Source organism: Salvia splendens, chromosome 22 (assembly GCF_004379255.2).
Source record: "Salvia splendens isolate huo1 chromosome 22, SspV2, whole genome shotgun sequence".
Classification (NCBI taxonomy): Eukaryota; Viridiplantae; Streptophyta; class Magnoliopsida; order Lamiales; family Lamiaceae; genus Salvia; species Salvia splendens.
In genome coordinates, this window is record NC_056053.1 from 23928821 (window position 1) to 23956766 (window position 27946).

Consider the following 27946-nt stretch of genomic DNA (forward strand, 5'->3'; position numbering starts at 1 on the left):
CCCATCTAACTTGAAAAATACCCAACTTTAAGAAATGATAATTAACATAAAGAAAAGTGATATTCTTCTTTTATCAGAAATTTTTTTTTATGGATCCGTCCTCAAGGGAAAAAGTGAAACAAGAAGAGTGAGCCCAATGAACTTACTCTTAAAACACACATACTAAAAAAATTCTAATTTTATATACTCACACCTGACCCGACGCGCGATGTGGGTGCCATAATTACCTCCATCGGGTATTTGCATCCGCAAATATGGTGCCGAGTTTAGGGTTCAAGATTTAGAATTTCGGGCAATAGGGCTTAGAGTAAGCTCATTAAGAGAAAGCCCAGTAGACTTTTCGACCATAAATTAATTGGGCTGCATAAAAATAAAAAGCCCAATATCTTTTTATCCTAAAATTAATATGCTCAAATCTTCTAATGGGGCTTTTCTTATTCGACCGATCTCAAAAACCTTCAATGTCACATCAAACAAATAGTACTATATTAAAATAATTATCAAATGAGTAGCTTATATTTTCATGCATTTATTTAATTTTTATGTAGACAATTATTTTTAGTTGATACAAATATATGTCGAGGCTATTAATTGGGCCTTGATTTGTCCTATTTGATTCTTTGGCTCCCCTTTTCGAGCTGGGGTCAATTAATAAATAAAGAAAAGTAAAGCACCTAATTCGAAATTCTGTCTTTGTTACTTCATCAGTCTTTCCACCTACCTTTCTTATAATCCCTAAGGAAAATCTGGAAAAAAATTAAATAAATAAAACGGCAATGGGAGCAGATGATTTCAAGGTTCCTCCGTCGTTCGATCGCGTGGTATTATCATTTTTTCCTCTTTTCGATTTGAACTCGATTTTGGCAGATCTGTGATTTTAATCAATCTTTTTTTAAACAAATGCAGTTAGTTTTTATAGTAACATTTTCCGCTATTGATATGTGGTTTTATGAAGTCTGGCTGACTCCGATCTGGTGGCTGTTGATGCATTTTTTTATTGCATGCACTTTGTTTTGAAGGAATTTCTGTTTTTCATTGTAATCAGCTGGAATTGTATGGGGTTAGTTTTTGGATTTTGTTGATTTTTTTTTATTATTATTTTTTGCGATTTTGGATTTTCAGATTTTGATTATTTGTTTCTGCATGCGGTTTTGAAGTGAATCCTGATGTTTTTTCTTGAGCTATAATTTTGAAGTTATTATTCAAAAAATAATTGTTACTGATTATATTTTATTTTGAGCTAATTGTTATTGATTAATTTGGTATAGGGGATAATGTTGTTATGCCTTGTGATATAGGTTAAATTAATAACTTTTTTATGCTTGATTTGAGTTTTGAGATTGATCATTAGGTTGTTTTGACAAACATAAGTAATTGTACTTGAATAGAATATCTAAAAGCTTTTTTGAGCTTAATTGAATGATAAAGAAAAACATTTGATGTGTGCATTAAGAAACACATATTGATAAAAATCCTTTTTTTGTGTGATTAGCTTGAAGCTGGTTCATGGTTTTGTATAATTGATAATCAAATAAAGATTGAATGTAATTTTTAAAGCTCTTGCTTGGGGAGAATCGGGAGATAATATAATGTAATTGAATTTTGTTGATTTAACATATTTATGGAGACTTTTGACTCTATATGTGTTGCAACTTCACATTTTGTATATCATAATTTAATCATAACTGTGGATTTCCATTTTTGAAGATGAAGGGGAAATCCTTGTTCTACTTGAGTTGATGATCTCTTTATGCAGACATCTGGACCGATATTTAAGCCATTTATATTTGTTTGAGAAGAGTGGATTCGATTTCAATAATTACCTTTGTATGCTTGTTTATGTTCTTAAGCAGAACTTGCGCATTGTGAATTTCTCTATGTTTTCACATTAAGAGTTTTCTACTTGCATACATTATTATTACTTGTTCACATTTAGACTGCGGAGGAAGTGTTTTTTCAACGATTCTTATGTTTCCACAAGTGCATTGGGATATGCTTTCGTAACAAAACAGGTGGACATGTTGTTCGTGTGATATAACCAGTTAATCTGTTCATATTTTGCATTATCTTGATTTGTCCATCTCATATTTTTCATCTGCCAGAAAAATGCAGCCCATGATGGTGCAGCTCAAGGGTTCAACCCAGGTTTGATCGTATTACTTGTCATCGGAGGGCTGCTCTTGTCATTCCTTGTTGGAAATTACGTGCTCTACACTTACGCCCAAAAGACCTTGCCACCAAAGAAAAAGAAGCCCGTCTCCAAGAAGAAGATGAAGAAAGAACGACTCAAGCAAGGCGTATCAGCTCCTGGAGAATAGACCTTTCAAACACCTTATGTTGTGAACTTTGCTGAGATACTGTTGCACCGTGTAGGCCTCTCGTTCGAATTTCCTAGCTGTTTTGTCATTACTAAATTGCATTTTTGTTTAAGACTTAAGTCTAAATATGAAGTTGAACTATTTATACAAAAATCGTGAGGTCTGTCTAATCCAAAACTTATATGTATATACACTAGATTCATGATCTAACCCTCTAGGCTCAGCGGCCCATCGATTGCTCTCCAGGTGGAAGCATCACGATCACAGGTTTGGCTGTGAACCCCGGGTGAGGTAGCCTGCGACGCAGCTCGCGAGCTTCCTGGCAAAGGGCGCAGGGATGGCATGAAATGTGCGTAGCTAAGTCGCAGGCAGCCTCACAGTGCTCGCGCTGGGTCTCATGCATCCTGATGTTTTCCGAGCAGCCGATGGATTTGGCCGTGGCCTCACTGTTGCCCTGTTGTGTGTAAAAATGGAGAATTAGAGAGGTGGTGTAAGGGAAGTTGAAGAAGAAGAGGGTGGAAAATAACATACTTCTAAGTTGAATCTATGGCGAATGGCCGTGCGATTGGGATAGGCGAAGCATGGAGCAAAACAATTCCAGCCGAAGAAGCAGTTACCGAGTAAGCAGAGCGCGGTGTAGGGCAAGCAGTTGGTAGTGAAGGTCGCAGCCCCCGGTTTTGATCCTAGCCTCTCGACGTTGCTCCCGTGAAGCACACAAGGCGCGCAACACCCAAGTACACCTGGTAGAGATAGAGAGAGTAGAATTGGACGATAAAGGGCAACTTAACTGCTAAGATATTTTTTTCTTCAACCAATAGGTCGGGGTTCGTGTCATGATGGTAAATGCAAAAATGAAATACTCACAAACTTCAACATCACTGCTGTAGAACTCATCATTCTTTCCAAGACATGAGAAGATGCCGGATTCCCATTCATCCGTTTGCACCCTACTCACCGGCGCCGCGGACGGTAGAGCTATGCTGCTCTTGCCGGCGGCGCCGGTGGAGGGCTTCCTTTCATGCTTTTTCCCTCCGCCGTAGGATTTCATTTCAACCTCAGTTTCTAATCCTACTTCTTCTTGAATCGGTACAAGATCATAATTGGCCATATTTTCAAATTATATTTACAAAAAAATTTATACACACAAAAAAAAGAGAAGGGTTGTGTGTATAATTTGTAGTACAAAATTTTAGAGAAGAAAATTGAGAGGTGGGCTTGCTTGAGAAGCTCTATCTCTCATTTGAATCATTTACAATGATTTCTTTTTATATCTTTCTTGATTTAGTTCATTTTACTTTTTAGCATTATTACACAATGAATGAACAAAGGCTGTGTGTGGCAATCCGCAGGTTTAGTTTATCAATATTGATGTTTTGTAGTTCCTATATATATCTATGATCAACCCATGAATTTTGGAAGTCACATGTGTTACTAAATATTGGTGTTTATTAATATTGGACATATGTATTTTGAGTTTTTTTTGAGAAAAAAAATAGTAGCAGAGTATTCGAAATAGTCTACTAATAAAATAGAAATTTTATTTCTCTAAAAATAAATATAGTCATGTTGGGTTTTAAATTTATTGAAAATCAAAAAAGATATTCTCTCGTGAAATTTTATTTGGTTTATAAATGGAAAAGTCACACTTATTTACTATATTTGGTAGTCGAAATGTCACCAATTCAATGGAGATGATGCAATTTTGTTGTTGATCGTGCAACCTACTTATAATTGCATTTGACTATGGATTTATATAATAAACCTATATCAACATTTGAAATTGTATTTACACAAATTTTTTGGCTTCCTATGACGCCATAGCATACTTAATTGCTTCATTACCACTTCATTTCATTTCATCCATTCATCTTTAGGTGGAGATATTCGATGTACATATAAACTTCAAGAAACAAATAATTGATTTAATAATTTGAATAGACATATTTATGTGACATTATAAAATGAAAGTCCGAACTAAAATTCTTACATTGTTTTCAATTTATGATCTGAAAATAAAATAAAGGGTCAGTCTCAACTAGTCTCAATCGTCAAGAGTCTTTGTTCATGCATTTGGATGCACTAAATTGGATACTTGTCACTTAAATATCGTTTATTAAAAGAAAATGATTGAATCCAATTTTTTCACAATTTCAAAAATGTTGAAAGCTATGATTGACAAACATAGTTAACCATTATCCAAATAATAACAAAACCAAACATCATCGATGATGTTATTGTTGTATATATACTCCAACATGTTTTAGGATGTATACTCCATCATACTAACATCAACAAACCAAATCAGACTTTAAAAACTCTAAATAATGTGCATACATTTTAGGCTCAAAATGCAAATTATTTTGTATATCATCCACCACAAATAAAGAAAAAACAAACAAATTTAAAAAATTCACAATAAATACATACTCCATATTTTGCATCATTCTAAATCACACATCTCTCTAATTCCCGCTGGTTCCGCATCAAAGATTCCACCACGATTCTCGAACACTACCACGCAGATTCCCCGAATCTTCTCCCCGGAATATTCCAGATTCCGCCGCCACCCCATCTCCACCGACATCCTCTCTCAAAAATATCTCCCCTAACGACAAAGCTCTACAAGGAGAAGAAGAATCCCCACCACACCCCGTCACCATCACCGCGATTCCCTCCGAATATCCAACATTCGCATTCGCATCATCAAGATTCCTCGGATTCCCCGAACCTTCCTCTCCGAATATTCCTGATTCCGCCGCAACCTCAAGAACATTCTCGAACTTTCCAGAACCTTCCACTTCCGCCACCGCATCAACTCTCTTGCAGTAACCGCTCCTCAAAAACACCACCCATCTACGCAAAACCCTTCTCCCTCCCGCCAAAAAACTCCACCGCCGCCGCCGCCGTCTCCGGCGGCGAGATTTCCTCGCCCGGACCTGGCCAATGCAGGTCACCTTCGGAGAGCACGGCTCTTGATCGCCGCCGCTCTCCACTTCTCCGCCCCTGTAAAGAATGGGGGCGGAGCGCGACGATCTGCTTCTCCCCCGCGAGGGCGGCGGGAAGTTCTCCGGCCGCCCCGGGCTCAGTATTGCCATTGATAAAGCTTTCATCTTTGCTCGCTGTTTATATTGGTAGTATTTGGTAATCTATATTGTTAGTAAATTTATTTGCAGATTTAATTTTTTGATATGCATTTATATATATATATGGGGTGGGGTGGCATGTTTGTTGCTTATTTATGAGGTACTTTCGGTTCTTTGGCAAAAAACTTTTAGTGAGAGATGAGAACAAGGAGACTCACATTCTTTATTTGGATATGGTATGTTTACCTAATTTTAATGGAGGATTATTATTTAATGAGTATATATGTTTATAAATTAGAGGCAAAATTTGAGATAAGATATGGATAGTGATCAATTCAATTTTCGTCAATTTTGATTTGAAAATAAATATCCTTATTTTAAGCTCTTTATTTAGTTTTTCACCTCGTTTCATAGTTTGTAGTTTGTACGAATGTTACAGAGGCTTTGCATTCGTACAATTTGTTATCTGAGCTTTCCATTTTTCGACTATAGCGGCTTTATCTTCTCATGCGATGGCAGCCATTGTCAATGTGGTACGAAGATGTTACATTTGTGCCACTTGTTGAGGATGGTTCTTTAATGCTCAAGTGAATGGATATTCAAATAATCAATAAATATAAATGAAATCGAAAAGTAACTGAGATATCTTTAGAAATTGTGGGAATCGGGTCGTGCAAGTCGAAGGATTCTGTACGAGTTGAGAGCTCGTGAAGATATTGAGAGAACTTTCAAATTTGAATAGTGGGAAAATGAAATTAGAATTTTAGTCAATGCAATAAGACGAAAATTTGACTTCAAATTTAGTTTTAACTTTTAAGGCAGTTTAGTATGAAAAAAAAAATCAACTATCAAAAGTTTCACACCATTATACATAAATTATGGTTGTTGTACTATTATTGTGACATGTGATTTGGCAAATGGCAACCTGTACAAGTTAGGCAATTTATAATTCTTTGTTTGTTAGTTCTTTTTAGTAATAGACATATCACTACGATTTGGTACAAGAAATGAAATATTCTTCTTATAGTAGCGTTATCATTCTTTGTGTATGCCTAAGATTAGAATTGTACAAAATGTGAAGATCGTTAATGTACTCACAATATATCTTTTCCAGCTAAACGATGTACTTCTTTTAGGTGTAATTTTCAATATAATAGAGAATTATTTACTTTTATTAGTATCCAAAATATAAGAGTTATAGTTTCGCAAAATTTGATAAGATAGCAACTTTCGATTGGTTATGATTTTACCTTATTGACCATCTTTTCTGTTTGGCTCATCATAGCCATCAAGAGATGTACTAACAGATGATGTTTTAACAAGTAACCGATAATGTTAAAATATCCACTATAAGACGGACTTCCCCAATAGCCCCGCTCCCTTATTTGTCCACGGTCCTAGTTTTTTTGTCCGCGCCCAAAAAAAATGTTTCCGCCACGATAGGCGAACACTTCCAATAGCCCCGAAATTTTATAACCAATTAAATTAATAATAACAAAAAACGTGTATTAAAAAAAATCCTCCTTCCTTCTCCCCTCCTCTCTCAAAAAATGTCGAAAATTAAAAAAAAATATAAATTCTAGGGGGCGGCTGGCGCGCTGACCGCCGCCCCACTATAGGCCGGCGCGCCTATCGCCCCGGAGGTTCGGGACCTGCACGTCCTCGCACTAAACTCGTCGATGGGCGTTCAGCCCCGAAAATGGCGTCTGGCTCGGGGCGGCCTCTCGCTCCACTATAGCTCGGCGGGGCGGCGGCGGGAAGGGGGCAGCCGATGCGCCGCCCCTATAGTGGATACCCTTATGCTTTCAAAAATAGAATTAGCCAATAAGGGCTCAGTAACACAATTCGTATCCATTTTCTTCATCGTCTTTCTCCTTTGTTTATTTCTTCTAAGTGTTCCCTTTAGACGTCACTCGTGATCATTTTGATCATGTAAATGACTTATTCTTGTCTTAGTCAATATACTCTCTCCGTCCCGCACTACTTGCACTTATTTCCTTTCTGGGCGTCCCAAGTTATTTGCACTCTTTCCATTTTTAGTAAAAATTATCACCTACGGCCGCAATTGTTGACTTTGCTATACACTAATTCCTTAATCTCCGTGTCGAAAAGGAAATGTGCGAGTAGTCCGGGACGGAGAGAGTATTTAAGAGTCACAAATGTTTGCACTAAATGCAGCAGAACATTGCAGAGCATTGATCATCTATATGTATTACCAATTGGCCCTAAGTGTGTGTTTGTTGGGATTTAGTACAATTTTAGGTTATGCTTGATAGACACGTTAAAATATGATAATAAAAATAAATATAAAAATATAGAATTAAAACCATGATTAATCTTTTTATTTATTGTTTAAAGACGAAATCAAAATCAGGATAAATGAAATGTTCCACGGTTTCAAAAATTGGGAAATAGTATGTCAAATCGATATTGGGAGGAGTACATGATTTCTTAAGATAATAAAAATTTGTATAAATTCCCATTCTAAAGCCTTGATAAACCCTAGTTCCAATCAGCCACCAATTCTTTTTGAGCCATGAATTTACATTGCAGAGCAAAATTATCTGGCCGAATCCGCCTCTCCTCCATTTCTTCCCTCCTTCAATCGAATTCCTATGCCACCTCAAGAACCCCCAAACCGTTCAACCCTAAACCTCCAAAATCGTCCCCAATTTTCTCCGACAGAATCGCGAAACCGACGGGAGACGTGATCGTCTGGCCCAAGCCGCTAGAGATTCCGTATCAAGCAAAAGTTGCTAATTTTGTGAAATTGATCGGATACGTGAAGGCTCCTGTTCAATTCGACACTTTCCCCGGCGGGAAGCATTATGCTTCAACCGCCATTTCTCAAGAAATCGGCGGTGGAAATGTTCCTCTGTTGATCCCCGTTGTGTTTGAGGGCGATTTGGCCCACGTTGTGGCCGGCCACGTGAGGCAGAACGACTGCGTCCTCGTGTCGGGGCAGCTGAGCTCGGAGCCGCTGCTGCCGCGCTTTGCGAAGAGCGATGGTTGGGGAAAGCTTCATATTTTGGGGGAAAATCTCAATTTTGTGGAAGGGTTTGCGAAAGGGGGTTTTGTGAAGAATGTGGTGGAGGGAGTGGTTGATGAGAAGTTTGATCAGCAGTGGGAGAAGGCGGTGGAAGATGCCAAAGTGGAGAGATTTTCAGGTGAGGCGAATTGGGGGTTGAATTCTGTGAAGGTGGAGTTGAATGCGGAAGCAATGCCGGGATCTGGTGAGGTGAAACTAGAGAAGAAGAGAGATGGGGATAGGGGTTTGGATTTGTGGAGGGATCTTGTGAAGAACTCCCTGCTTTGGTGGGATTATCGGGATCAGAAGGCGAAGGGGCTGGTTAAGGAGAAATATCCCGATTTTAAGCACAAGGAGACCGGTGATGTGCTGTGGGTCAACAGTGCTCCTAAGTGGGTGCTTCCGGGAATTGGGAAGTTGGAATTTGATGTTCCGGTTGTGAAGGCGAAGTTCGTGCCGGGAGCAGGGTATGGTGGTGGTGAGAGGAAGGGTAGTGGTAAGGATGAGGATTCTTGGAATGACTTGGTGGAGAATCCTAGTAAATGGTGGGATAATAGGGCAAACAAGCGAAACCCCAAAGCGCCCGACTTTAAGCATAAAGAGACGCAGAAGGCATTGTGGCTTTCCGATTCACCAGAATGGGTGTTGTCTAAGTTGCCACTATCAACATGATTAGTAGATTTTTTTGTGCTTGAGTGATGAAGTTGATGCATAAGCTAGATGGATATTGGTGCATATTAAGCTTTCCTTAGTGGTAATTGCTTAGTGTTGAGAATTTGATGCTATGAATGTTCAATGATTTGATCTTTTAGATTGCTGAGAAATCTAAATCTAAATCCAAGAATGTGTCTTCTTCTCTTGTTAGTTCTTGGTGGGAGTTGATCTGAGCTGCCATGTTTTGATCTTGAATGATTGTGTAATGACTAATGAGTTGTCAGTAATCATCTTTTGCAGATGGTTGTCTTTTACTTTTTTAAAAATCTTGATTGATTTGTGGTTTCTGGTTTTGTTCTTATGATAGTTTGTATCTTTTGTGGTGTGGTTTAGCATATAAGAGAATATGTGATTTGTATTTGTGAAAGAATGGAGTAATCTTTTTAAACAATAAATAAACAATGGTCACCGTGAATTCGAACCCGAGACCTTTGGCCTCGCCATTAACCACAGTTCCAAGATGGGGTAATCTTTTATAGTGATTTAGTTTCCATAAGGATGAGTTTAAATGTTGAGTTTAGAAACATAAGCTCTATATATGTACATATTCATCCGTATATAAACTCACATTTGGTTTTATGAATTCCAGCTTTGATCACATTTTGTATACTTTTATGGCAAAGTCTCAACAATCTCTGTGTTAGATTATGTGACTTTTTGTTATTCTTAACTTGCTCCTTTTTTAAGAGAACAAAAGAAATAGGAGTATTTGTTTTATCCGAATATTGTAAAAAAAAAATTTTTTGCATGCATTAGTTGTGAAACTTTTTCAGCTCTAAATTAGGTAATTTAAATTCTACTTCTCCCGATTATTAAAATTGTCCTCAGAAAAATGAGGAAAAGCAAAAAAATTCTATTTCTCCCAATTATTAAAATTTTCCTCAGAAAAATGAGGAAAAGCAAAAAAGTTCCGTTGCCGGGAATCGAACCCGGGTCTCCTGGGTGAAAGCCAGATATCCTAACCGCTGGACGACAACGGATTGTTGAATTGTGGTTGGCTTTATATTTAGTTAACTAATAATATTAAAATTGATTAGTAAATATATTTTGATTATATGTTCTTTTTATATCACCGCGATATATTTTCAATTATTTGTATAACAAAGAATTCACTATGAAGGAGATCCAAGCATTAAAAAAAACAACAGATTTGGGCCATTAATTTTTGTTCCATTACAAGACATCATTGTGGTGAAGTAAACCACTCACATCTCCGATCATAAACTACAACATACATTTATAGTTGTATATGAGTCTCCCCATTTCACAAACAAAAGCTTTCTTGATCCACACACACACTACCATCATAGTGACACATAATCAACCACACTTCTTGATCTTCATGAGATGATGAGATCTCAGCAAATGAGAAAATCTGGGATCATAGGACATGTGGCGTCCAATGAAGGTTTGAGTTACGAAGAAGCAGAGATTTAAGTAATATGCAACAATGTTCTCTTTTTTGTGATCGCAATATTAAATTTGAAGACTTTCCTACAGCCGACTCGAACTTCAAACCCTTGACATCATAGATTAATTAATCTTGATATCACAAATTTTAAATGTGTTATGAATTGGAAATTTTGAATGTAAAAATGTAGTGTTTGGGATTTGTTTTTTACTTACATAATTCATTCAAATATGTTAAAAAAGGAAGTTGTTTAAAGAGGAAACCACTATAATGGGCGTACTTAACTCATAAAGCCCAAAACTATCATCCTGGGCCTACATCGTAAGTTATCAGGCCTAAGATGAACATTTGGGCCCAGTCGAGTGGTATTTCTATCCCAGATCGAAACTACAATCATACATTATGCAGTTTATATGCAGCAGAGTATGAGGATGGTACGTCCCTTTGGGTTTGGGGACCTCCGATAAAATTGGAACGATACAGAGAAGATTAGCATGGCCCCTGCGCAAGGATGACACGCATAAATCGAGAAATGGTCCAAATTTTTTTGTTGATTATTTTTTTTTCACTTCTTTCTTTTATATTAGTATGGTTATTTTATTTTTATATTATTATTATTTTTCACTTCTTTTCTTTTATATTAGCATGGTTATTTTATTTTTATACTCCCTCCGTCCGTGATTAAATGTCTCATATTTGACCGGCACGGATTTTAAGAAATTGTGTGACTTTATATAGGAAAGTTGGTAGAAAAGTTAGTAGAACGTGAGTCCTACTTTTATATATTGGTTTTATTATAAAATGTAGGTGGAATGAGTTAATGGAATGTATGGTCCACTTATTTTATTTTTATACTCCCTCCGTCCGTGATTAAATGTCTCATATTTGACCGGCACGGATTTTAAGAAATTGTGTGACTTTATGTAGGAGAGTTGGTAGAAAAGTTAGTAGAACGCGAGTCCTAATTTTATATATTGGTTTTATAATAAAATGAGTTAGTGTAATGTAGGGTCCACTTACCAAATAGAATAAAAGTGAAATGAGGCATTTAATAGCGGACGGATAAAAATGAAAAATGAGACATTTAATGGCAGACGGAGGGAGTATTATTATTTTTTTCACTTCTTTTCTTTTATATTAGTATGGTTATTTTATTTTTATATTATTGAATACCTTTTATTTTTGTAATATTAATTTAGGGACTACAACCCTAAAAACTACTCCCTCTGTTGCAACCTAAATAAGACGTTCCCTATTTTAGTAATAATTTACTCACTCATCTCTCATACTTTTTCCTCCCTTCTCATTCTTTATACTTTTATTTGTCTTACTTTACGTCTCTTTTACTTTGTTTTTTTTCTCTTACTTTATATTCAATCTTATGTTATTCTTACTAGTATTAACAATTTAATTAACTAAGCACCACTACCTAAAATCTTGTGCCAAAATAGAAAATTCTTAATTAGGTCGGGACATAGGGGGTACTATACTGCAAAAAGATAAAACACTCAAATATTTTATCTGGGTAAATGACCAAAAAAATTATGAAGTTTGATCAAATTCTGGTCTATCCCGCAACTTTTAAAAATGACCAATTATATCATAAATCTGATATTTTTCTCAGTTGTCACATATTATAAAATTTCATCATGCTATGTTCCTGAATCTATCAATGTAACATGTATATATATATATAAATTAAAGACATAGTTGACTAAATGTATTAAATGACGTCATTTAAATAGATAGATATTTTGTTCGTTTGATATTTTCTGATTACCAAAAGTATACATAATTATTCCTAAATTAAAGACTATGAGATAATTAAAAAAATATTAAAATTATGATTTAATTAACTATTTTAAAAATTGTGGATGGTATCGATTATAATTTGACCGAACTTCATAGTTTATTTAGCCATTCGCCCTTTTATTTATACTGCAAAAGATAAAAACTTAAATATTATATCTCAAATATTTTATTTGTACATATATTCATAGGGTCGTACTATAGTCGATAACTGAAATTTTGTCCAAAATTAAAACAAATCTTAGCCCTTGGATTCTTAGATTGGATGATTGTTATAAGTTATATTATTAGACTAAAATGTTACTCCTTTCGTCCCACAATAATTGTCACTCTTGGTGGTGGCACGGGTTTTACGAAATGTAAAAAAAAGTTGGTTGGAAAAGTTAGTGGAAGGTGGGACCCATTTTTTTATATTGGTTTTATAGTAAAATGTGAGTGCAGTGAGTTAGTGGGATATGAGACATACTTACCATTTATGGTAAAAATGAAGTGTGACAATTATTATGAGACGAACTGAAATGGAAAAGAGTGTCAATTATTGTGGGAATGAGGGAGTACATTATTAGCCAAACTACATTATTAGACTAAAATATGACATTCTTAGCTAAGTAACATTATTAGATGACACTTGACATTAATCTGACCATTAAATCACAAGATCCAATGGAATATAAGTGTTTTAATTTTGAATACTATTTAACTTATTAAATCTGAATACATCCCTGTATACATATATTGCTTGTATACCATTGGTAATTACCAAAAAAAACCATGGAAATAAATGTCTATAGTATTTCTGAACTTCTTTTTGGACAAGTTCATTTTTTACTAATAATATTATAATTATTTTTTATTAAAATTTGTATTATCTCAAATATCTATATTTTAAGTTCATTTTATACTAATATTATTATAGGGTAGTGATAAAATGTAAACTCATATATTGTACAAACTCCAAACTATGACTTGGACCATTAAAAAATATCAACAGATAACAAAATAGTAGCAACAGAAAATGTCAACACAGTGTCAATACAAATCAACACAACATCAATTGTTAACATTTTATGTTGCTACTATTTTGTCATTTGTTGACATTTTTTAATGGTTCAGATCATAGTTTGCCGTTTGTACCATATTTATTTGCATTTAAATACATTCCTATTATTATAATCATTTTTTATTTTATTACTTTTTTATTTTGTATTGAAACTCGTATTATCTCAAATATCTATATTTTTATCAAATTGAAGGTAGTATAACTATTTACGGTATTACGAGTAATTAAATATTCCGTCACACACACAAAAAATTCTAAATTAGTCTACATGAATTAATTAAAACCAAAAATCGGAATCCAAACAGCACCTTTCTCACTTCCAAAAATAGACAAGGAGGAGAGCAAAAGAGAGAGCAAGAGACTCGGGAACAGCATCACCAGCCATTGAACACATTGTCCGAATCCATCTCTCTCTCTCTATCTCTTGAGTTCTTCACTCATTAGTCATTACCGTGTTTCATCTCTCCACACACTGTACGGTTTTTCTCTCTTCTTCCTCGCCATTTCTCTTGGAATTCGATAAGCTTCCAAGTGGTGAGTGAGTTTGCTGCCTTTGCATTCAACAATGCCGACAGTTTTGCTTGTTTATGCTGTTGCACAGAGCTTCTTCTCTTCAAAAAGAGCAATCTTTTTGCCAGAAATCTCTCTCTGTTTTTGTGGAATGCTTTTAATTTGGTTGTTTTTTTGGAATGGGAGGGGAATTTGTTGTTGATTTTACAATGTGAAGTTAGGTGTTGTAGCATTCAATCAAATGTTTATGATTCAAGTTCAATTTTTCATCACTCTTTTTGCCAGAAATCTATCTCTATCTCTCTCTGTTTTTGTGGAGTACTTTTAATTTGATTATATTTTTGTAATGGGAGGGGAATTTGTTGTTGGTTTTGCAATGTGAAGTTAGGTGTTGAAGCACTCAATCAAATGTTTATGATTCAAGATGAGTTTTTTTTAACTCTTTGCTGTGTGTTTGTATGTGGTGGATCATGAATTTTCATTTCATTTTTAAATTTCTTTGGGATGTAAATTTTTTCTTCTGCAGACCTAAACATGGGAGTAAATGCTTGGTACTAACTCACTACTTCATTGAAGGCATCAATAACTATCTCTGAGCTCTCTCTCTGAAGGTGTAAAAACTTAAAAGATTTATGATATTATGCATTCTTGTGGTCTTGTAGATATATCTCAACTCTAGAAAAATAATAGTAGTGCTAATAATTGCTTGTTCTTTAGCATAAAGCAATTCAATAAATAAGCATCAAATTACATCGGCCTCACAATGTGAAGGTTTATAGCAACTTTACTCAATTATGGATTGCTTTGTTATCAGTTCTTATCCTTAAACAGTTCAAATTCTGGAGTGAAAATAAAGGAAAATATTTGGAAAGTGATACACTGGCCTTTGATGTTGCTACTTTGTTATATCTCATCTCTGTCACTTCTTTGCTTTTTACTATTTTCATTTTTCACACTTTTTCCCCTTTTACTTTGGGTATGGTTGGTGGGAGTGGAGTTTGTTTCTCTGGTTTCCCTTTGAAGGGATAGCATTGCTTATCTCTTTAGTAGTTTGGTTTGCCCGTTCGACTCTAAATCGACTACTAATGGTTGCATTTTCTCAGTCATGATCCTTAACCATGTGCCTATCTTTGCAGAGCCTTGAGTCGGTCGAGCGAGCCTTAGCTAGCTTCACCTGCTGAGATTGTACGTTATGCAGACCACTAAACCGAGGTATGTATGAACACGTTTTTTTTTTGTGTGTAGCATTTTTTAATCCCATTTTGCTTGTTTTTTGATCAGCTGTGGTTTGTCTTGTGGTTCATGAAGTTGATTCTTATGTTTGAGACATTTTTTATGGTTTTGTTTGAGTGTAGACCGGGCTCTCTCGACGTCCCTCAAAAGCCTTCTCCTGCCACACCTCGTGCAGCCCGGAAGCTCAAAACTCCCGGATCAGATCTGGATTCGTTTTCATCACCAAAGAGCCAGACACCCAAGGATATGAGTCCTAAAGTTGTTGGGAAGTCTCCACGAAGCCCAGCAATGGAGGTGCATATACCTTTCGATTCGAGCATCCAAATTTCATCGAAAACGGACATGTTTAGTTTGATTAGCAGAAGATGCAAGTAGTAATATGCATTTGTTTATCTATGCTAATGATGTAATGTTTGAACTTATTTTTGTCGTGTGGTAGAAAAAGAGAGCACCGAGCAGGGTGTCCGATTTGGAGGCTCAGCTGCAGGATGAGCTGAAGAAGGTGAAGGAGCAGCTGAGCTCGTCCGAGTCATTGAAGAAAAAGGCTCTGCAGGAGGCGGACGAAGCCAAGAAGCAGCTTGCAGCCATGTCGTCTAAGCTCGAGGAAACACAGAACCAACTAAAGGAGCTCTCGGACTCTGAGGAGGCTCGGGTGCAGGAGCTGCGTAAGGTGTCTCAGGACCGAGACAAAGTCTGGCAGTCGGAACTGGAGGCTGTGCAGAAGCAGCACTCGATGGACTCTTCTGTGTTGGCTTCTGCCCTGAACGAAACGCAGAAGCTCAAGCTCCAGCTGGATCGGGTGACCGAGTCCCAAGCCTCCCAAGCTAGGGAGATTCGGAGGCTGAGAGACGAGCTCACAGAGGCTCTTGAGTTGGTCGAGAAGCTCGAGAAAGAGTTGAACGATAGCAGAAAATCGGAATGTCAGGCGATTGAGGAAGCTGGCAAGGCTCTAATGCTGCTGGAAGTCGTGAAGACGACTGAGGAAGCTCTGCGGATGGAGCATGCCAACGCAAACGTCTCATTGCTGGCTGAGGTGGAGGATGCGAGGAACAAAGCAGACGCGCTTGAGGATCTTGTCAGCAAACTCAAGGATGATCTTGCTAGTAGTGAAAATGGCGACGAACACGCCTCTGATGGTCTGAAATGCAAAACAGACAAGCTAAGGGGCGCGCTTGAGGCTGCAGAGAGGAGGTACCAAGACCAGTACCTCCAGAGCACGTTGCAGATCAGAGACGCGTACGAGCTAGTGCAGCACGTAGAGTCAGAGTCGCTGCAGAGAGAATCCGAGCTGGTGGAGGCGCTGAACGAGTCTCGTGTTGAGATTGAGGTACTGAAGGCGAAACTGATTGAAAAGGGAAAGGAAAAGTCAGAATCCGAGGTAGAAGCGATGCAAACGAGCATAATGGAAAAAGAGGCACACCTCCAAAGCATCAATGAAGAAAACGAGGCTCTAAAATCCGAGATCTTGAAAAGGGAGAAGACGAAAGACGAGGTGGATGCTGCGAACGCGGAGATGGAGGGGGAGATGAGGAGGCTGAAGGTGCAGTCGGAGCAGTGGAGGAAGGCGGCTGAGGCAGCGGCCTCCATGCTATCCAACGGGAAGTGTGTCGAGAGGACGGGATCGTTGGGCTACGACACAGTTGGTGGGAAGGTAGGCTCAGAAGAGACAGATGGGGAGTCTCCTAAGAAGAAAAATGGGAATATGCTGAGGAAGATTGGTGTGCTGCTGAAGAAAGGGCAACATAAATGAAGTTGGCTAAGGTTTTGTTTCATTGTTTTGAATAATTGATGCAGTTCTTGATTTGATCACTTTGTGAGTTTTTATAGACAATCTTGTCTGAAATTTTTAGGAGAATTAGTGCAGATGCTTAATCACTAGATGTAATAATCTTGTATAGTTGATATGCTCAACTGTTATGAACTCTCTCGCTCCCACCTGGAGAAAAATTCTGGTGTGTTAGGTCATCCGCAACGCGTCTCGTTGCCATCTCTATCTCGTCTCGGCGAGACGAGACGGCATCGAGACGGCGTTGCAGCCCCGCGTCTCGTCCCGGTCTCGGCGCGTCTCGTCCCAGCGAGACGGTTGGCGCGCCAGCGCCATGTGGCGCGCGTTGGCGCTAGGCGTGACGCCCACTCGCCGGCCTGCGAGTGGGCGTCGTCGCGCTGACGCAATAAATCATTTTTTTAAAATTCAATTTTAATAAAAAAAAATTAAAAAACGGTCATATAACTGTTCAACGGTTATTTTTTTTTTTATTTTTTAAATTCTATAAATACTCTTCCTTCATCCTCATTATACATACAAACATACATCTATTCTTCTCAAATCATCTTTATTTCCTCTCCAATTTTCATCTCACCTTTCCAATTTTCATCACAAAATGTCCGGCGACAAAAACTCTGGCAGCTCCGGCGGCTTTGACATAAACGCGTTTGGCGACTAGGGGGCATGTACAATGTCTTGGGTGGTTCCGGTTCGTCGACGCCGGGCACCCAAGGCTCGTCGACGCTGACGGCGTACCAACCACCCCATTTTGATGTGGATGCATACGCTCGTCTCTCCACTCCGAGGTATTCGCAGGGATTATCCCAAATTAGGGAAGATTACCCTGATGAACCCAATCCGGAAGGAGGACGAGGCGGTGGAAGCTCTATACAGCCGCAAGGACACGGCGGCTCTGTACAACGCCCGGGTCAACGTCTCGTACGATCCCATCGTCGGGAATCAACAAACTCAGAAGTGTTTTTGGGAAAAGGTCACCGACGCCTACAACGAGAATAAGCAAAAGGGGTCCCGCCGCCGCACATTGAAGATGCTCCGCAGTCATTTTGACCGAGTCGACAGAGAAGTCAAAAAATTTTGCGGGATCTACAAGAATGAAGCGGCGAATTACCAAAGCGGAGCCAGTGGAGCCGACATTCTGAGCGGCTTTGTGAGTCTTTTTTTACGACAACGGCAAAGAATTCAAACATGTCGATCTTTGGGAGGTGGTCAGAGACGAGGAAAGGTGGGCTAGCGGTGCACAATCCAGCACAGGTTCGACCTCGAAACGCATGAAGCACACGGCGGGTGGTCAATACTCGTCTAATGAGGGCGGTTCAGGCAGCGCCGCATAAGAGTTTGTCTCACAGGAGGTTGAGGGCACGACCACCGATGCAGGGGGGTCCTCCCGTGGGTGCCGTCGGCCGCAAGGGACCAAGGCGGTGAAGGTGGCTAGAGGGAGGAGGGGCCGAGGCGAATCAAGCCAGGCGGGCTCGGGCTCGAACAACCTAATGTCCATGTACTTGGTCGCCACGATGGCTGACACTTCCCGCATGACGCCTCCCCAATATCAAGCCCATCTTGCCGGAATTGAGTATCTGGCAAGATAAATTGGTATTCCGCCTCTAGGTAGCTTGAGTGCACCGCCACCGCCTTCGGGGGATAATTCGCCGGCAGAGTAGTTTTTAAGTGTGTAATTTTTAATTTCTAGTATTTTAAATTATGTCTTTTTTATTTATTTTTTTAGATTTTAATTATGTATATTTTTTTTGTTTTTTTAGGATTTTAAATTGTAATTTTATTTTATTTAATAAGGTGTGTTTTTATTAATTGAATTTGATGGAAATAAAAATAAAAAATGAAATTGAATGAATAGTTAACGGATGATATGATTAAGAGATGGAGGGTTGCAAGTGCTGTCTCTTAGTTAAGAGATAGGATGAAAAGTACAGTGAGGCTCATAAATAGTGAAGAGATGAGACGGTTAAGAGACGGATAAAAGACAGCGTTGCGGATGGCCTTATGTCTGGATTTATTGATTTGATATTTATGTGTAAAGAATTAAAGACGTGATTAACTAGATTTATTAAACAAGAATAATTTATAGTCTCACATCATATATAATTTTTTCCAAATCCAGGATTGGTCAGACCATTGATAAAAATGTTAAAATTATTTTATAATTAGATATTTTTAAATTTTGAGATTGATCTGAAATTGGTGAATATCTAATATTCTCGCAATTTGCCTCTTTTTATTATGACATGTGTCATATTTAAGTGCATTACATTATAGGACAATGAGGGTATTATATAACTAAAATTCTCCTATGAAATACTCAATTTGTCACACCATAAGCGAGACGTTTCTATCGGGTAGAGATTTAAGAAAATGACGTCTTAAGTGAAGAGAGAAAAAAATGGGAGAGAGAATAAAATAGAGAAGTGAAAATATTATACGGTACTATTATTAGTAATTATGTTATGTATTTTACTAACAAAATGAAATGACTCAATTTAGGTGAGACTGTAAAAAAAAAAGATTACGAATCGATATAATGAGACAAAGGAATATCAATCAAGAATCTTTTAACTTTTTTCCGTAAATTAAAACTGATCAATAATTGTTTTCCATTTATATGGCAATTATATTGAACCTTTGATTTATTGGTAGAAGGGATACGCCTAGTATATGAATATAGTACTATATGAATATGATGCACTCTTTCATCAAATAAAAATTAATTAAAATACCAGTAAGCGACATAATATTTCAAAAAAAGAACCTAAGCACTCCACAAAGCCCAATATTAGTAAGCCCAACAAAGTCCCCTCTTTATGGGCTTTAAAGCCCAATATGAAAATTGAGCTCCTATTTATTATGTCGTCAAATTAGGGTTTTACGCCATTCGCTCAAGCTCATACTTTAAGGCGCTACTCTCCGTTCCTGAGTTTTCACAAATCAGCAACAATGGGGTATGTTGATTCATCTTCTTTATCGAATTCTACCTGAATTATCCTTATGTTGTCGTGCTGTGTCTCGTTTTCTCTTCTGACATCTTTGTCGGTTGAGGCTTTCGCTCTTTGAAGAAGCTTTTTTTCTCAGTTTTGAATATTTTATGTTTGTGTGCAATGATTCAGTTAGTGTTTTTTGGATGAGAGAAGGCTCTGAGATTTCTAATCGCATGAAATGTATAGATGGAAAAGTGATTTGGGGAAGATTTTGGTTGATGTTGGTGTTAATTCGGATCTGTCGATGTATAGATCGTGTAATGTTTATCTGCAAATTTATGTGCTTCTGTTTAATTTCGTTTGCGCCAACCTGTTAGTTTTAGATTTGTAATCTGATTCATAGCTGGTTGTGAAAAAGAGTATATAATCAGTGGATTTCCGAGGCCCTTTTTTGTCATAAATTAACTCTTTAAATTGGAAAGTTATCATTGGTTTCTCGTTTGATAATTAACTCTTTAAATTAACTCTTTAAATTGGAGATTTTGGTACAAAATTGTTAGATAATTATATATGGTTTCAAGACAAGTACATGGAATCGACTGGTATGTACATGGATCATAGCTCGATACACTGAAAAAGGTTACCAAAGATTAGCTCGTTAGGAATGTGAATTTTTTTCATGTCGTACCTTTCTAAAGATTAAAGAAGGTTTTGATTGATGGCTGTGATTCACTTGTTGGCTTCGTTGTAGTTCCTGTCTCTTGCTGTTGTATATATTCCATGGAAAATGCAACTGAATTCATTCAACTTTGGTTACCATACAATTTTGGTTTTTGTAACTGGGGTTCTCATTCTTACCAACCATTTTATAGAAAGACACGTGGAATGGGAGCCGGGCGCAAGCTCAAGTCCCACCGCAGAACGCAGAGGTGGGCTGACAAGTCATACAAGAAGTCTCACCTTGGAAATGAGTGGAAAAAACCCTTCGCTGGTTCGTCTCATGCTAAGGGCATCGTGCTTGAGAAGATGTGAGATTTCATACTATATGAAGTCAAATGATTTTATTCTACCTACACATGTTCTGTATGTGAATAATTGAAACTGACATAAAATCTTTTTCTTTGTTTGCAGAGGCATTGAAGCTAAGCAGCCTAACTCTGCCATTCGTAAATGTGCTAGAGTTCAGCTTATTAAGAACGGAAAGAAGATTGCTGCCTTCGTACCTAACGATGGTTGCTTAAACTACATTGAAGAAAATGTGGGTTCCCATAACTAGGTTACTCTTATCTTTTGGGATATCATTGTTCTTCATCGTCTCTGGCTAAACTTTATTTTATATGTACAGGATGAAGTATTGATTGCCGGATTCGGACGGAAGGGTCATGCTGTGGGAGATATTCCCGGGGTTAGATTTAAGGTGGTGAAAGTATCAGGCGTTTCCCTCCTTGCCCTTTTCAAGGAGAAGAAGGAGAAGCCTAGGTCTTAAGTGATTTTGCTGCTAATGTTTTTGATGAAATGCTGAATCTTTGTTTTGCTCTTCTTTTTTTGTCTTTCTTCAGTTTATGTCAAACTTCTATTTCGTTATATGTAAGAGTTCGTGAACAAGCATTCAGTGAATTTATTGGCTATTTTTAGTTTCAGGTTCGATTGGAAAATTCGGTGATCAGTATTTTAAGTAATTTAGATATATTCTCTAGTTATTTTGCGTTTTTTACATTCTTTTCTATTATTTAAGCACAGATAAAGTTAGGCGCTCCTTGTATTTTATTCAATCTCCATAAATATTAAAGTGAAAAAATCAATTTCTAGCAAGTGTAGCAATTTGATAAACTATAATTTCATGCAAAAGTATAAACACAGCTAAATCTTATGTACATGGATCGAAGTGTATTAGAAACATAGTCTACAAAAACATTCACAACCAAATCTCCCAAATACTGTATCTGTTCTGTAAATCCAATTGGTTTGTGTTGGAAATCTTATACGCAAATCAATCAACAGCAGTATGATCAAATCTAAGACTTTTGAGCACAGAGAAGAAGAAAAAGTAAGAGAACGTGTATTGGCAACTCATAAATACAAATAAATCCTTCTCTTTGTGCCTGTTCTTCTTAAGGAGACGTCGAGCGAAAATGGCTTCATTTTGCATCATGAGCAACCTTCACTGATTCTGATTGAACTACATGAACTGAGAACTAGGTCTAGATCAGCTGTTCTCTTTCTCCTCAGAAGAAGGCAATGCATTCTCTGCTACTGAAACCTGGATAACTACCTCTGTAAGCTTATCAACACTTTCGTTACTGCAGGAGAAATTCTTTAAAGCAAACGGAGTTCTGTATACTACAGCCTCGGACGCAGCTGCAGTTAAATAGAGAGCACATTCTGACGTATCATTAACAAGTTGACAATTCGGTTCCTGATATTTTTGATATACACCTTCGTTCTCCTCTGTTGATCCTCCTTCCCCTTCACATTTAGTAGGAGAATAATTTTCCTTCTCTGTTGCTCCATCCTTGATTAGACCTTCATCAATTTGAACGATATTTCCTGAACCTGAAGAAGGCAATGTAATGCTTATGTTTTCTTCAACTGCAACTTGGATAGCCAGCTCTGTTGGGGTATCAACACATTCGCTACCACAGGAGACATTCTTAAGAGAAATGGGTGAACTGCAGGCTGCAGCCTCGGAGGCAGCTGCAGTAGAAGAGAGCGGGGTTCTGTTTACTGCAGCCTCGGGGGCAGCTGCAGTAGAATAAAGTGCACATTCTGTTGTATCACTAACAAGTTGACAGTTAGGCTCCTGATCTTTTTGATGTATGCCTTTGTTCTCTTCTGTTAATCCTCCTTCCCCTTCACATTTAGAAGGATTATATTCCTTCTCTGTTGCTCCAGAGGTTGGAGTCAAATTCTTCTCAGGCTCGTCAATGATTACACCATCGTCAGTTTGTACAATATCTTCTGAACCTGAAGGCAATGCAAAGCTTTTATTTTCTGCAACTGCTACCGGGATAACCAGATCTGTTGGGTTATCAACACATTCACTACCACAGGAGAAATTGTTGAGAGAAGTAGGTGATCTGCAGGCTGCAGCCTCGGACTCAGCTGCAGTAGAATAGAGTGCACATTCTGACATATCACTAACAAGTTGACAGTTCAGCTCCTGATGTATGCCTTTGTTCCCTTCTGTTAATCCTCCTTCCCTTTCACATTTACTAGTATCATTTTCCTTTGCTCCTGAGGTTGGAATCAAATTCTTCTCAGGCTCGTCCTTGATTAGATCACTGTCAATTTGTACAATACATTCTGAACCTGAAGAAGTCAATACAACACTTGTATCTTCTGCAACTGCAACCGGGATAACCAGTTCTGTTGGGCTATCACAGGAGAAATTGTTGACGGAAATAGGTGATCTGCAGGCTGCAGCCTCGGAGGCAGCTGCTGTAGAAGAGAGTGCACATTCTGATGTATCAGTAAGAAGCTGACAGTTGGGCTCGGGAATTTTTTCAAATATGCCTGTCTTGTCTCCAGTGCCCCCTTCCTCTGGATAATTAGCAGGATCTTCATCTTTCTTTGCTGCTTCATAAGTTGAAACTGAGTTCATCTTAAGCTCATCCATCATAACCAGACCATCCCCAATTTGACTGATAGATTCTGAGGCTAAAGCATTGTTACCATCAGCAGTAGCAGTTGTGATATCCTCAATGGTCATGTTTTTAGTCAACCTCAATTTGCCTAAGTTGCCTGTGTCATCAGCACCTGCATCTGTGACAACTTCGATATAAGCCTGAACTTCCACTGCTTGTTGATAAGTTTCTCCAATTCCACTAGTTTTAACTCCAGCAGATAAGCTAGAAGAATTAGTCACATCCATTGGAACACTAGATGCTTTTATCAAAGCATGTGACTTTTCATGAGATGGAGCAGGAGATGCAGCCTTTGGAGACTTTAAGTTTGCCAAAGAAGTTGGCATTCTAGCCGTTGGAACCTTCGCACTTTTCCATTTTCCATTTGAGCTTCGAGTTGGAGTGGATGCAGCAGCACCATTCTTGGGAATCACAGGGTGCAATGTAGATTGAGAGCGCTGATTTCCATCAGGAGTGCGAGACGACGACTGCAGATGAAAGTCATAACATTTTAGCAATATAGCTAAGGAAGTGATCCATGAAAAGAAAAGCTAAAAGTATTCCAGTTGCAGACAGTTGTGAGCAAATTACATGACATAAGCATCAACTACAGGTAAAGGATAAGTGGATAGCACTGATCAAATGAAAACTAACTCACAATTTCATAAATAACTATGTCCAATAATGTTAAGAGATGTTAAAGAGTGAGGACTAACCCCGTCAAAATAGCCAAATTTCGTTGATGGCAATCGTAATCCTGATGGTATGGTAGGAGCCTGAAGGGTACCAGATGTTGCTGTGGATTTTTTTGAAGTGTTGCATGTTGAGATAGCTCCCTGGATTCCTTGTCTTTCAGCCTTTTGACCTGCTACCATATGCCTTGGATCCGAACGCAGGTTGTCACCATCCACTGACCTACAAGAACTGGTATCTATACTGCTCCTTGAGTTACAAGATCGTAGGTTGACCACAGAAGATGTTGTTGATGACACTGAAGACCAGTCACTAATTGAACTGGCTGGTGAGACACTTGAGGAAATCTTAGTCGACTTTAGATAAGCCGAAAGATTGGAAGCTGGCAGTTTGTTCTTTGGTAGAGCTCTTGATGGAGTATTAGGGATGGAACCAGAGAGGTCATGACCACTGGTGGTGCTTTTGCCAAGATTTCGTCTTGCAACCATAACTGTAGGTTTAGTAGCTTTGCCAGAGGATGTGTTAATAGAGCTGTCACTTGAAGTAGAGGACCTTGTCGAAGGCACATTACTTGTAGTTGAAGAGCCTACTGAAGAACACTTTGATGATACAGCAGGCTTTGGCTGCACCTTTCTAGAACCACCTAATGCTGATACTTTGGGTGGCTGAGTGACTTTGCCAGGGACAGATCCTGTAAAGTGAACAATGGAAGAATCAGGAAATGCTTCATGATCAAAAGATAATGCTCTTAACAGTTAACCCTTTTGTCACCTTGTCTAGAGCTTCCAAATTCAGGTTTGAGACGACTAGTCCCAACAGACTCTCTCTTTGCTGCAATTGAGGAGGGAACAGAACTGCTAATGGTTTTGAGTCGTTTGGGAACCACTGAATTCATCTCCCCAGATTTACCAGTAGATCCAGCCTAAATTGATATGGTTCGTGTCAATTATTTAAGTTACATTACAATTCGGAGCATGCAAAGGCACAAATCTATCTAGTGTAAAGATCATGTAGAGCTCCCTTTAATTCAATTTGCATAACTAGAACCTGTGCCCTTACCAAACATTTGATATGACTACCAAAACAGTATGTGTAGTGCATGTAAAAGTTATGAGTTTTAAAAAAAAAGTAATCTAAATTAATTTTGTTACATTTCTTTTAAAAACTGATACGAAAGGATATATCTTATGGAGTATCAAATAAATAAAACCTACAAATAGCAAAATGTTTTTACAATATTAGTGATAGACTAGAATAGTGAAATGGCTACTGATCTCCAAAGAAACAACAGAAATATAGCATATAGACAGCGAGTTTATGTTCACAATGTTAAGCATTTAAGTTTGTCAGGATGTGAACGTAAGCAAGGTAAGTAAAATTTCCCTTTTGCAAATATAATAGTTAGAAGTGGCTTCAAAGCAGTAATATTTTCCACAAATATGCAATAACATGGCAACATCACCTGTGATTGAGCAAGATTTGGCTTGATTGGTCTTCCTGGTGCTAGCTTCCCAATTGGTTTTAGCTGAGGTTTTGACATTCGGACAGTCTGCAGGCCACTAGTTTTCTTGACACATGGTTTTGGGCACTGCACATTTGAAGTAGAGGAACAAGTTTAAAACAATCAAGAAACTCAATTTCAATCAGTAACTTCTTGGTTACCAAGCTCACCTTATTTTGAGGAGATACACAATCTTCCTTTTTGGGGGCTGCATTTGAATATAATATTAGTATTATATGCAAAATTTGGAGCCCAATACATGAACAAGTTAATCAAAATTCAAAAGAATGATCACAAACCAAGCTGAACAGAATCATCTTAGTTGTATAAGAGGTTAATAAAGACTGGAAAATCATAAATAGAAACATCTTGCTTACATGAAAGGGAAGTGCCATCTAGCACCGTAACTGGTATCTTACGGCTTGAATTAGTGAAGTTGGATGCTTTCTTACTGGATCTTTGGATGGAAGCTCTAATGTCCATAAACAAATCATCCTCATTGCTTTCTAGAGTCAAACAATCACTTTGAAGAGTGGAGATAGACTCAGTTGACCCTGTAAGGTCTTCTTGAATCCCTGGTAACATATGCTTTTCCTTTTTATCTGGTTTGGTAATCATGCTCGACAATTCTTCTGCGTCTAGCACTCCTGAAAGTTCAGATAATATACTATCAATCGAGTTCCAAAAATTGAATTCTACTGACTTCAATTTACAGGACAGGAATTCGACAGATTACCTGCACTTGTAAAGAAGGCACTGTCCCAGGCTAGGCTTTTTCGCAAGTTATACCTTCCATTTCTTTGCTTTCTTTCAGGTTCTGAGGACTCATGCAGTTCGGGCAAGCGATTATTCACATCAAAGCCACCACTATCATCTACTTTTATAGCATCCACAGTTTCTGCTATGTTTCAAAGTCAATACTTATAGCAAACAAATTCAATCAAAAATAGTTACAAACAAAAAAACACTGACAAAAAAGACACATGCACCAAGTGAAAATGAAAACAATATAGCAGACTATGAAATGAGCACTGCTACTGTAAAATACCCTGATTTAACTCACAGTTCATGATCTTTGCCTGTTAATGTAGAAAAATTTCAAAATTCATTGGCATAAGTTAGGGTATTTCATTTGAATTAAATACTATTCAATCTCTTAATATGACCGGAAAGTGAGTCTATTAATCCCCAAACCAAAACTGAATGAGGAAATTAACCCCATCGCAGCTCCAGCATCTCAAAACTAGAATTTCTCTACGCATGAAAAGATTCTAATACAATAATAATTAGAAGCCATAAAGTTAAAGACAAAAACCTGGGAGCTGAAAATCCCCAATGAGATCGTCGGCTTCAAGTTCGAGATCAATGTCCTGACACCCACCGATCTCCATTTTTTACAATGAATCGAAGAAACGGACTCCTATGTGCTCCGCGAGTTCCTTGTTTCGATCTAGATCTTGGATTTGAACTATCAACAATGATTGAGTGGGAGAATTTGGAGAGAGAAGAGCGCAAAACGAGCTAGTTTTTTGAATTGTTGAGAAGGCGGTTTTCTGAAAATGGAATATTTTTTTATTTTTTATAGAAAAGCGCTTTGTTTACGTAATAGTCCTTTATATTTCCGTAAATTGATTTATGCCCCCTATTCACATCCAAATTCGAAGTCCAAACTCTTTTTACGCATGTTAAAACACAATTTATGTTCATTAAAATTAATATAGAATTAAAAAATTAACATAGTCGTTGTGACTCGTATTATTTCATTATGTCTATTTTGTATGGATCAATAACTCTAAATAGTTATAACTATTTAATAACAGAAGAAATAGTCATATAGTGAAATTTCACACAAAAAATTACTACTACTACTACAAAGAGATGTTTATATAACAAAGAAATGTTTTTATTTTGCTTTTATAAGATTGAAATACTCTTTACTTTTATACATTTCTTTTATTTTTAAATTTTATTCCTAAATCTTCTATATTTGCACTCTTTTCCTTTTCATGTTTATTTCTTCTTGGAAACCACGAGTAAAAATAAATTAATTAGCACTAAATTATTTATCAATCACTCATACTTATATTTATGACTAATAATGTAGTTTGACTAATAATATAACATCTTAGTCTAATAATGTCACAACCATCTAATCCAAGAATTTCAATACTATGATTTATTTGAAGCTTAACATTAAAGAGGTTTGAGGATCCTAATATATCCCAATTATTAAAGTATATTTAATTTGTG

At 37.5% G+C, this 27946-nt stretch overlaps 6 protein-coding genes, 1 non-coding gene and 1 pseudogene across 13 annotated transcripts; 5 read left to right on the forward strand and 3 right to left on the reverse strand.

Moving 5' to 3' along the window:
• Positions 1-673: 673 nt before the first annotated feature.
• LOC121787800 (DNA-binding protein S1FA-like) lies at positions 674-2471 on the forward strand. The gene is made up of 2 exons (XM_042186640.1): positions 674-821; positions 2103-2471. Exons 1-2 carry the CDS (start codon positions 777-779, stop codon positions 2316-2318), a joined length of 261 nt encoding a protein of 86 aa, XP_042042574.1. The 5' UTR covers positions 674-776; the 3' UTR covers positions 2319-2471.
• Positions 2472-2534: 63 nt separating this feature from the next.
• On the reverse strand, positions 2535-3504 carry LOC121787799 (cell number regulator 8-like). Its single transcript, XM_042186639.1, has 3 exons — positions 3183-3504; positions 2850-3058; positions 2535-2772 (listed from the first exon to the last, which is right to left on the reverse strand). Exons 1-3 carry the CDS (start codon positions 3424-3426, stop codon positions 2539-2541), a joined length of 687 nt encoding a protein of 228 aa, XP_042042573.1. The 5' UTR covers positions 3427-3504; the 3' UTR covers positions 2535-2538.
• Positions 3505-7790: 4286 nt separating this feature from the next.
• On the forward strand, positions 7791-9409 carry LOC121787847 (protein OSB2, chloroplastic-like). The gene has a single exon (XM_042186687.1). The coding sequence runs from the start codon at positions 7938-7940 to the stop codon at positions 9099-9101; it is 1164 nt and encodes a 387-aa protein (XP_042042621.1). The 5' UTR covers positions 7791-7937; the 3' UTR covers positions 9102-9409.
• Positions 9410-10051: 642 nt separating this feature from the next.
• TRNAE-UUC lies at positions 10052-10123 on the reverse strand. The gene has a single exon. It is a non-coding gene; the product is annotated as a tRNA-Glu (tRNA).
• An 869-nt stretch (positions 10124-10992) lies between these two features.
• Positions 10993-11101, forward strand: LOC121788208 (annotated as a pseudogene).
• Positions 11102-13749: 2648 nt separating this feature from the next.
• LOC121785840 (interactor of constitutive active ROPs 2, chloroplastic-like) lies at positions 13750-17087 on the forward strand. Of its 7 annotated transcripts, none has more exons than XM_042184304.1 (5): positions 13750-13961; positions 14460-14544; positions 15070-15145; positions 15289-15460; positions 15606-17087. In XM_042184304.1, the coding sequence occupies exons 3-5, from the start codon at positions 15126-15128 to the stop codon at positions 16914-16916; spliced, it is 1503 nt and encodes a 500-aa protein (XP_042040238.1). In that variant the 5' UTR covers positions 13750-13961; positions 14460-14544; positions 15070-15125; the 3' UTR covers positions 16917-17087. The 7 variants fall into 7 exon arrangements, with proteins under 7 accessions (XP_042040238.1, XP_042040236.1, XP_042040239.1 ...); XM_042184302.1 differs by having other exon boundaries at positions 13750-13957; XM_042184305.1 differs by having other exon boundaries at positions 13750-13897.
• A 2739-nt stretch (positions 17088-19826) lies between these two features.
• On the forward strand, positions 19827-21534 carry LOC121785832 (40S ribosomal protein S23). Its single transcript, XM_042184289.1, has 4 exons — positions 19827-19903; positions 20752-20907; positions 21011-21137; positions 21225-21534. Exons 1-4 carry the CDS (start codon positions 19899-19901, stop codon positions 21363-21365), a joined length of 429 nt encoding a protein of 142 aa, XP_042040223.1. The 5' UTR covers positions 19827-19898; the 3' UTR covers positions 21366-21534.
• A 212-nt stretch (positions 21535-21746) lies between these two features.
• On the reverse strand, positions 21747-27232 carry LOC121787011. The gene is made up of 8 exons (XM_042185613.1): positions 27012-27232; positions 26433-26594; positions 26074-26343; positions 25867-25904; positions 25658-25783; positions 24967-25117; positions 24219-24886; positions 21747-23990 (listed from the first exon to the last, which is right to left on the reverse strand). Exons 1-8 carry the CDS (start codon positions 27085-27087, stop codon positions 22086-22088), a joined length of 3396 nt encoding a protein of 1131 aa, XP_042041547.1. The 5' UTR covers positions 27088-27232; the 3' UTR covers positions 21747-22085.
• Between the last annotated feature and the right edge of the window lie 714 nt (positions 27233-27946).